The 10,212-nt window shown below is 45.3% G+C and overlaps 1 protein-coding gene across 1 annotated transcript in view; it reads left to right on the plus strand.

Annotated features, from left to right (window-relative positions):
- Positions 1-9,259, plus strand: part of IPO9 (importin 9) — a 28,890-nt gene extending 19,631 nt beyond the window's left edge. Inside the window, exons 16-24 of the mRNA XM_061442840.1 lie at positions 78-226; positions 1,147-1,275; positions 2,610-2,885; positions 3,579-3,745; positions 5,330-5,463; positions 6,048-6,167; positions 6,641-6,742; positions 7,524-7,600; positions 8,173-9,259. Coding sequence (XP_061298824.1) covers positions 78-226; positions 1,147-1,275; positions 2,610-2,885; positions 3,579-3,745; positions 5,330-5,463; positions 6,048-6,167; positions 6,641-6,742; positions 7,524-7,600; positions 8,173-8,283 — 1,265 coding nt within the window. The 3' untranslated portion in view covers positions 8,284-9,259. The remainder of the gene's footprint in view (positions 1-77; positions 227-1,146; positions 1,276-2,609; positions 2,886-3,578; positions 3,746-5,329; positions 5,464-6,047; positions 6,168-6,640; positions 6,743-7,523; positions 7,601-8,172) is intronic.
- Positions 9,260-10,212: the final 953 nt, after the last annotated feature.

The following is a 10,212-nucleotide window of genomic DNA, read 5'->3' on the forward strand; positions in this document are numbered from 1 at the left end:
CCTGTTAGAAATAGAGGTAGCAAAACTTGAGATGTGTTTGTTAGCATGTTTTAGTAAATGGTGCTTTCTCTCTCCAGATCCAGTTGTTGCTTCTCTTGCCCAAGATATCTTTAAGGAGCTAGCTCAGATAGAAGCCTGCCAGGGTCCAATGCAGATGAGGCTAATACCAACTCTTGTCAGCATCATGCAGGCCCCTGCTGACAAGATCCCAGCAGGGCTTTGTGCAGTAAGTGCTACAGTAGTACATGGTCTTAGCTGGAGATGATTCCCTGTTCTTTAATGTGTAGGATGGCTGGGCTGCAAAGAGCAGAAAGGTTGTTTTTGAACTGCTTTGGAACTTCGGTCATTGGTTGAAGCTTCTTTGTGGAGAGAAGGCATACTGCAGGTGGGGGGAGATGCTTCCAAACCCTAACTTTAAACTGCTCCTCTGGCCTTCTTCCAGCCCATATCTTCTTCCAGTATATCCCGAGTCACGTTGCTTTGACATAGCCACCTTTCACCATTAAGTCTCCTCTCTCTGGTGGAATGTTCTCCAGCAGGCCACACGACTGTTCCTTGTGCTTTGTTCTAAGGCTTTTTCTGATTTATGCCTCAGATACCTGTAAATTGCTGAAGATAAAATTCCGCAGGTTTGTAGTTCCTATAAAAAGTCCCCTTGTAAATGAGTAAGCAACGACTGTGTGGAATCACTGTACAGAATTCAACCCATAAACATCTTTATAATATGCTTATAATCTGCTTACTGATTGGTATGACTGTAACAATTGCTTATGGGTAATTAAAATCAATTTAAATCGATACAAATGAAGCGGAACGAGTCAGCTGGCACAGTTCTCTGCTGGACTGATTCACGTGCATCAGCCTGCTGTGAATGTGTTTGCCATGGCTTTTTTTCCACTGCTTTTGATGTTTGCACTATGTTGGGAGCTTTCAGAGCATGCCCTGCATGTGGTGTCAGACACCCTGATGCTGGGATGCACAACTCCAGGGTTCCCTGATCTTAAATGCATTCTGGACTGTACAATCAGGATGTGGTACTGGTTCACATCCCTGCAGTTCATGCCTTTGATGCTTACAGCAGTGCTGCTGACTTAGCACGCTATGGCTGCTGCAGTAACAGTGCTTTTGTTCCTGTTTTCCTTCCAGACCTCTATTGATATACTGACCACGGTTGTAAGGAATACAAAGCCTCCTCTGTCCCAGCTCCTGATCTGCCAAGCATTCCCTGCAGTGGCTCAATGCAGCTTGAACACTGATGACAATGCTACAATGCAGGTAACACGGGGTGGGTGGGAAGGATTGCAGGGCTATGCAAGTCCAAGAGAGGTAACCAAGACATAGGTCTTAAGGGAGGCCAGGCTTTGCTTGCCGATAGCTGTATCAGCACCTTCTCAGTCTCTCTGCTTTCTCCAGTTTATCATCGGAGTACTGCTGTTCAGGGGCCTGCAATGATTTCTAGTGATCATTCCTTAATTTGGGAGTTTGCGAAGCAGCAGCCTTGATCTTTTTTTCTGTTTTAGGGAGCACATTAAAAAAAAAACAAAACAAAGCCCAAAACTAACATGAAAAAAAACCAAACCCTGCAGCTTTTCTTCTCCCTCCCCCCCCCCCCCAATAACTTTCATCACACCTAGGAATGGCAGAAGTTGTGTTCAGGAGCACACTCAGGCACAGGAAAGCAAAAGACCTTCTGTGTTGAAGACCTCCCAGACCTTCTCCTTCTGGCAGTTTTCTCCTGTACTCATTTACGTGGGAAGGGGAGGGGAGATTTCTTTTAAACTGAGCCAGGTATGGGCTGGAGGGAGAGCAAGGACTCATCCCCATCAGCAGTAGTGCCTGAGCTACTTGCTGGGCAGCTCTGCTCTTACCTGGTAATGTCTTCAGAGTATTTAAACAAGAAAGAAAAAGATTCAGAGGCTACAAGTGCAGGGTGCCTTTTCATTTCAGCTACCAGCTGGCATATGAATAGTAAAGCTGGTTTCATTCCTTGCTTAAGGAGTTCTATAGCACCAGCTACCCTTTGCAATGTGAATACAGCCCATAGGAAAATGGCTTTCCCTAAGCAAGATTCCAGTAAGAATAGTTTGGAGACCAGCAAGAAGAGCTTGGAAAGCAGCGTGCTGGTTGTTCCTCTGGATCTTTGTTGTAAGAAGAATTCAGAAGGATTGCAGCTTGGCTGCTGGGTTGTGTAATGTTCATGCTACCCAACCAGTGCTACAAAACACGATGGGTGCTGTCTCCATCATTCACTGGTTAGAATCTCTTGGAATTTCTATGGGTAGCAAGACTGGCACAAAACTGCAGCTGCTTCAGGTGGGCTTTGTATTTCCCAGGTGATCTCTTTGAGAACTGCCTCAGCAGTGAAGAGTTTTGTACTTGATAAGCAACTGAATTCTGTAGAAGTTACTTCTTACAGGCACTCATTGTACCGCGCATTAGAGAGCTCTGGTCTCTTACGGATGCCACCATCTGTAAGACCATCTGAAACCCTCAACTGTGTTCATCTCGGTTCAGGGTCTGTTTGAGGTGATAAAAGGGGATGTCTTCCCATGCCTCCCCACTCCCTTGCCTACAAAGGAAAGTTCTAACACGGTACTTCTCTTGTCCAGAATGGTGGCGAGTGTTTGCGCGCATACGTCTCAGTGGCGCTGGAGCAAATTGCCCAATGGCATGATGAGCAAGGCCACAATGGACTGTGGTATGTGATGCAGGTGGTGAGCCAGCTTCTAGATCCAAGGACCTCAGAATTCACTGCTGCCTTCGTGGGCAGATTGGTCTCCACTTTAATTTCAAAAGCAGGAAGTGAGCTGGGAGAGAATCTGGACCAGATCCTGAGAGCTATCCTGAGCAAGATGCAGCAGGCAGAGACGCTCAGTGTGATGCAGGTGAGATGCTCTGTTGATGCAGGTGAGATGCTCTGTTGATGCAGGTGAGATGCTCAGTGTGATGCAGGTGAGACGCTCGGTGTGATGCAGGTGAGATGCTCAGTGTGGTGCAGGAGAGCAGGGTGGGGTACCCAGGAGAGGAAGAAGAAATATCAGCAAAAGAAATTGGCATCACTTTTTCTAGCTGTGTACCTGATTGTTTATGGTTAGTGCAATTGGAGGGTCTCCATATCTTCTTGAAGTAGTCAGGAAGATGCCTGTTCTACTCATAACAGTTGTCCAGATTACAGGGTAAGACAGGTTCTTGTGGGTAAGCTTTTACTACACCTTAAATATTCACTCATGACCACGTGCTTGCAAGCAGTGACCCTTCAGAGAAGACAGGAGTTGCCTAAGTACGGATGCTGTGGCAAAGGCAGCACATGTTTTCAAGTCGTTTTGTGCTGTATTTGAAGGATAAATGCCTGGGAGTTGAGACTGGGGGCTTTGGGGGTGATGAAATACTGCTGTTGACTGCAGTAGATTATTGCCTGCTTTTGTAGCAGTGTCTTGCAGATGGTTGTATTTCCTGTTCCTCTTGGGGTTGGTAAGCGCAGCCTCCATCCTGCAGGAAACTCAGTTACTCAAATACTTGGCACAACATTTTCAGCTGTTAAATAATGCACATCTACTGCTTCCTTCCTCCTGCTGTAGTCCTTGATTATGGTGTTTGCTCACTTGGTTCACTCACAACTGGAACCACTCCTGGAGTTCCTCTGTAGTCTCCCCGGCCCAACCGGCAAGCCTGCCTTGGAGTTTGTCATGGCCGAATGGATGAGCCGGCAGCACTTATTCTATGGGCAGTATGAAGGCAAAGTCAGGTAGGATGTTTGATAATCTGTGCATTAACAAATTAATGCACAGATCTTCCTGCTGATGTTAATGACTGACCATCCTGTTGCAGCTGAATGCAGTGGGTGTGAGGGGAAGAGGAGCTGGATCACACTTAGGTTTGTGTGTGTCAGTGTTGGGTTAGCTCAGCTCAGGGGAGCTGTGATAACTGCAGCAATCTCTGATCCTCCTCCAATTGCTCCTCTTGCTGCCTGGTGTTTCCGTGCTGGAACAGGCAGACCCAAGGGGGAAGCAGTGTCACTTGCAGGCACAGGAGTGCTTCTGAGATTGAACTTCGGTGAATGGGATGAGAAGAGCTTCCAGACAGGAAATTGCCTCTGTAGAGTAGTGTAGAGTTTCGGGCCATTGTAGAGGGTTTCCTAGGAGAATTTGATGATTTCTTGTTGATTTAATGATCTCTTAAAAGTCAATAAAAAAATCACCAGAAACCGTTTTCTCTCCTTTCTGCTGTAGGAGCACATTTGTGTTCTGATGGAGGCAGAGTGCTGTATTCCAAAGCATGAGATGCTCTGTAGTAGTTTAAATTGTGCTGCAGCTGCTGTCTTTGATTTTTCTGGCAATGTGAATCCCAACAGACCACTCTTAGGGGTCTCACCAGCTAATAACTCACTTCATAGTATGCATTGGTGTGGTGTTGTTATAAGGCAGTCAGATAGCCTGTGAAATAACAAGAAAAAGCATGTGTAAAATAGCATTTGTGAGTGATCATGCAGAACAGGAGGCTGTCTGATGTGGGGATCTGGTGCTAGTCACACTCAGTCTGTTTTGTCCTTAAGAGCAGTGATTTATCCCCCCTGTGCCAGAGTGGGGTTGTCTGCAGGATCCCCTGAGACTGCTTATGGCCACAGGGAAAAGCCAAGGCTGACACTGCCAGGAAGAACAAGGTTCAACTTTGTTCAGTGCTCCCTCTGTATTGTCCCAGGTTGGACTTGTTTGCATCCAGATGGCTTGGCAGGGCCCCACACTTCAGTCAAAGTCATCCTCAGTATGGCTGGAAAACAGCCTGGAGCTGGAGAAGGTTTGAATGTGTGGAGTAGAAACCTGAGCAGCAGAGTGAAAAGAACACATGAAGGCACTCTTTGAGGAGCACATTAGAAGGTCTGAGTGTAGCAGAGCTGTGAAGGCCCAGAAGTGAGAAAGAGCTTGAGACTGGAGAAAAGTAGATGAGATGTTCATGGCTGCAGGTCAACTGCATCCCTACTTTCTTGCCAGTGCTTTCCTCTTAGTTTCATCTTCAGCTGCGTGTGGTGCTTCAGGAGTGTGTTTAACCTCATGGCCCTTCTGAACTGGAAAAACCTTTAATGTATGTATGCACTCTTTAATGGTGATAAATCCAAAGCTTTGTCAGTCTTTGGCTTGCTGTGCAGGTCAGGAGATGAGCCCAGTTTCAGATATAAAGCAGGAGAAATAGGGCTGGTTCCTTAACTCTTGTTCTTGGCAAAAAGTATAGAACACAGGGCATCTGAAGGCCTGCTCTGGGGATGTGTTCACTGTGAAAGCCAGACTGTTCAGGGCAATTCTGATCCTTAATTCTCCTGTTCCCTGCTCCCCAGCTCTGTGGCATTGTGTAAACTCCTCCAGTATGGCATCAATACAGATGACAAGCGGCTTCAGGACATTAGGGTAAAGGGAGAAGAAATCTTTAACATGGATGAGGGAATACGGACACGGTCAAAGTCAGCCAAAAGTAAGTAATCATTTGGCTGTATTTTTTTCCTGTTAGATGGTATAAAAGGCTTTAAAATAGACCTTGCAGGTCTCAGGAAGCTGGGGAGGTATTTCCTACAGAAGGTGCGCGTTGATATTTAGAGCTAATCTGTACAACGTGTATTTAACATCATAATTTGCCTTAATTCTGCCAAAGACTGATTTGGAAGACTCCTGATGTCTCTAATTGAATACAAATGGATGAGATGATTATGGGATAGGGCGTTATTCACTGCTATTTTGCATCATCCTGTTCCATGTAATGAGATAGAATTGATAATTTCATGATGCCTGGTAGCTTCTCTGAGTGGAAAGTGTGGTTAGAAAACACATTTGTCTTATTTTGAATTGGCTGAACCCCAAATCTTTGGAGATTGCTCTTTAGAGATTGAAATATTAAACCAGAGAGAGCCCTGGGCAGGGCTGGGCTTCAAACAGAAATCAAAGTGAATGAAAAAACCCCAGAACAACCGCCCAAACCCCCCCCACCCCGACAAAGCCAGGCCTGGTTTTAACAACCTCATATTAAAAGCAGTGTGAATATATCTGTTTATTCTCTTGCAGATCCTGAGCGCTGGACAAACATTCCTCTGTTAGTAAAAATCCTGAAATTGATAATAAATGAGCTCTCGAATGCAATGGAAGCAAATGCATCCAGGCAGACACCTGCAGATTGGAGCCAAGGTAAAATACCGGGTTTGCTTCTCTCTTTGCATGGCTTAAATCTACTTTGTAATCTCTTCAGAAGCGTTCACAGTAATAAGAAGCTCCCAATAGTAAATAGTAGACCTGTAATTACAAATTAAATAGTGATCCAGAATATAAGGTCAGTCAGTGTTGGGTATTCTCACATCTGAAAATCATCTGGGGCTAGTTTGGAAGATGGGAGCTGAGCGTGTGCCAGTAACACTCCTTTCTTGGTGTATCTGCTTTGCCTTTCTTCCTCCCTGCTTCACTCATCCATTCTTGCTGCTGCTTTTTGCTCCTCTCCAGTTCTCTAGTCACTCGTTCCAAAGGGATAGAAAGGCTGTAGGCGCTTCCCCTCACCCACCTCCACAAGCAGAGGTGTTTGCCTGACAGCCACGGTCCCTGCAGTGATCGATAGGCTGGAGCTCTTGGGTTTGGATTAGTTCTAGAGCTGTTTTTTTCCTAAACAGATGATTCAAATGACATGTGGGAGGATCAGGAAGAGGATGAGGATGAAGATGAAGGCTTATCAGGACAGTTCTTATCAGATATTCTTTCCACAAACAAGTATGGTAAGTAACAGCTTTAAAGTGCTTACTCAAAGCAAACAAGGAGTAGATGACATCCTAATCAGTTTTCTTTCCTTGAGAGCAGCTCAACAGAGGGTGCAGGCAAGGGGAAGGAAATGCCACAGCAGGGCTTTGAGTAGGGGCCTTGTCTGTAAGAGGGATGTGTCTTTGAATAACACAATGATTAACTAACTGAGAGTTCACATGCTGAGCGAGCTGCATGTTGCTGTGAGGTTCATGCAGGTACTTCTAAGGAGAACATTGGTGCTCAAAGATGTAGATGTGACCTTGGAATGACAGTGTTGTAGAAGTGGATGAGCTTGCTGGTGGAGTAACCAGGAGAAATAATTGCTGCATAAAGATGGAGCAGGTGCATCGTCTCCTTTCCTCTGCCCTCCAGTTTGCATATAGTCCTAAAGGGAGAACCTTACAGGCGAATACAGTAAGGGAGACCTCTCATATTAGCACAGAATTGGAAATGTGTGACCCTGACATCAGATTAAGGCATAAGATAATAGTGCACGTAACTAACAAACCTGCCTGTCCAGTGTCCTGTGTGTGTCTTTGAGACTCCCACCATGACCCATCTCATTCTGGGATTTGGTGTTTCCTGATCATGTCATTTTAAGGAGTGAATGTTCTAGATAGGATATTATTTGTTTTACCCAGCAGCACTAGAACTATTTATTTTTGGACCCTTGGATTTCAACAATAGTCTCAGGGAATACTTCCTAAGATGTCTTGCTCTGTTTGATGTTAAAACCTGCTGATTTGCCTCTGACAGATGAGGATTACTATGAAGATGATGAAGAGGATGATCCAGATGCATTAAAGGACCCTCTTTACCAAATAGATCTCCAGGTGATGCTCTAAGATAAGGGGTTTATTATTCCTTATAAACCTGATTTTTTTCTCTGTTGTACTTGAACAAAACTGTACACCACTGGAAACAGCAGCTATTATTGATTGTTATCCCAAAGGTACTCAGTGCATTGAAATCACTTTGGAAAGTGCTGAGTATCCCAAGAATGCCTGGAGCTATTTTTTCTTACTGGATCAATGTGTATAACTTGGAAATGGGACTGAACAAAAGGTTTTGAACAGAGGGAGATGAGACTCTTCTACCCATGAGCTTCACAGCTGTTTGCTGAAGTCAGAAATAGATTGGAGACTGAGTATGATAGAATTTCTTACTGTATTAGAGCTGTTCCCTTCCAGTCAGTCCCTGTCTGAATCTTTGCTCCTGCTTTTTATCTGGCAGCTGCTTTTAGCCTTTCCCTTTGCTACTGCTCGTCCTTTTTGCACCACTGACCTGTTCCCTGCGATCCCTTTGTCTCGGTTGGTGCATGTTGAGTTTTGTCCTGTAATGTGTGTAAGAAACAGAATTCCCAAAGTGACGTGATGCTAACTGGCTCTTTGCATCTTCCTTTCAGGCCTATCTCACTGATTTCCTCTGCCAGTTTGCACAGCAGCCTTGCTATGCAATGTTTTCAGACCATCTCAATGAGAATGAAAAGCGAGTGCTACAGGCCATTGGGATATAAACCCACGCGAGAGACCACGCGGATCATATCTGAACAAGGCTTATTCCACGTTTTATGATTGAACATAAAACATTTTCCAGTGTCTGCCTGCTTGTTGCAGGTGGATGCCGGCCTTGTTGTGATGTATTGAGCCTCATCTTGACGTGAATCTGGTAAGGGAAGGAATGCTAAGCAAGCAGCAAGGACAGAAGTCTGTAGAGCTTTGCACATTGGTCTCACCATGGGAGCACTTTCATTTTCCACAGTAACTTTCCAGGAAGTTCTTAAAGATACAAAAATGTGTCCTTAATATTTTTAAAAGCAAACTGTCTCTGCCTGTGAAGAGGCACACAACTGAGCCCCCCCCAGCACAGCTGGACAGAGAAAGGAACTGGGTCACTTAACAGGTTGCTTGGATGTACCTTGAGAAGTCAGGAGGTTGTTCCCCTTCATGCTCAGATGCCACAGGGTAAATATCTCGATCTCACAGTGTGACTTCTTTTTATAGACCTATAGACTCTTTAATCAGAGATGCCTGAATGGTGTGGAACCTGTTTACAGGCGTTTGGATGGGAGGCCGAGACAATAAACCCAAATGCATATCTTCTTTCCTGTTGTGGATGGGGCTTTGTCACTCACGTCTCTGTCCAGTCCCATGGGAGCAGCTCTTTGCTGATGCTTTGTGTGCACATGCTCAGAGGAAGCTACCACTGGCATTTCTCTTCCTGTGGCATGTGGCTACTAAAGACTTTGGTTTTATGGAACACAAGGAGCCATGATTTTCAGGGGAATAAAACCTAATTGTATTTAACCTACTTGCTCCATGGCAGCCACTCTGAACTACTTTGCTTCCTTCACACTCCTGTGTGTGTTTTTATAGAGTGGTAAATACCATTTGCAGATTGATTTATCCCTAAGAACAGCGTGATGTATCTCACAACACCTCTCTGCCTTTGGATCCCCTTGGGGAAAATGAAAATAAAACTATTAAAATGCACATTGGTATCCTTCTTACGAGACAGATTTCAAAGGCATTTGCACTTCTTTGCTGAAGTTGCTTCCTGAGACACATTTCTCCTTAGGAAACTTTGTGCATGTGCAGCCCAGAGGTTGTTGGGGGATGTCACAGGAGGCACCTGGACAGAAAGGGAGTCCTGTAATGGCTGCATCTTCTGCTTAAAAGAAAAGGCTGACCCATTATAGAGTTTCCTTTCTTAAGGAAGGTACTTGCTGTTCCTTTGTGGAATAATATGCTTCACAGTTGTATCTACAAAGCTCCAAAGAGCTGGAGTCATTCTGTACCTAACACAGTCTAGCTTTTCACTTTTTTACCAGGAAGGGATAATAAATTAACTTTTTAACAGACAAAGATGGCACAATTTGTTTAGTGTGTGTGGGGAAGGTGGAAAAACACTCCGGAATACCAAGACAGAGCTTGCTCCCTGCTCCCACCCTGACCTGAGAAGGGGCAGACTTGGGGGGGGGGGGTAATCCCCCACCCTTCACTGCAGCCTCATCTGAACCATCCTTGGGTTCTCCATGGGTTTGTGTGAACAGCACCATGGGAGGCAGGATCTGAAGCCTGATTTGTGTGTGTGTGTCCCTGTGTGTGTCTCCTAAGGTATAAGCTCTGATTAATGCAGTTGTGTCGCGATCTCTTTCTTACCTATGGGTTCTCTGGTGTCTGATACCATTAAACGTGAACCATGACCTCCTTTCAGGGGGAAGGAACACTGGGGTTCCCCCTTCTGCCTAGACCTTCTTATACATCTTTTGTAAAGTCCATTAGGAATTATGTGGGAGGCATCTGTGGCTCTGCTTTCACTGAAAACTGCACAGTGGGGAAACCCAACTAGGAGGAGGTGGCGTATCCGGATAGCTCTCTAGGGAGGGACCAGTCCCAGCCCTGGGAAGAGGCAGGACCGTGGGTTTTGCCCCATGTGCTTGCAG

The sequence above is a fragment of the Pezoporus flaviventris genome, unplaced genomic scaffold (genome assembly GCF_033815535.1).
Source record: "Pezoporus flaviventris isolate CSIRO_AGI_PZ_B2104156 unplaced genomic scaffold, CSIRO_AGI_Pfla_v1 ptg000253l, whole genome shotgun sequence".
Taxonomy (NCBI): Eukaryota; Metazoa; Chordata; class Aves; order Psittaciformes; family Psittacidae; genus Pezoporus; species Pezoporus flaviventris.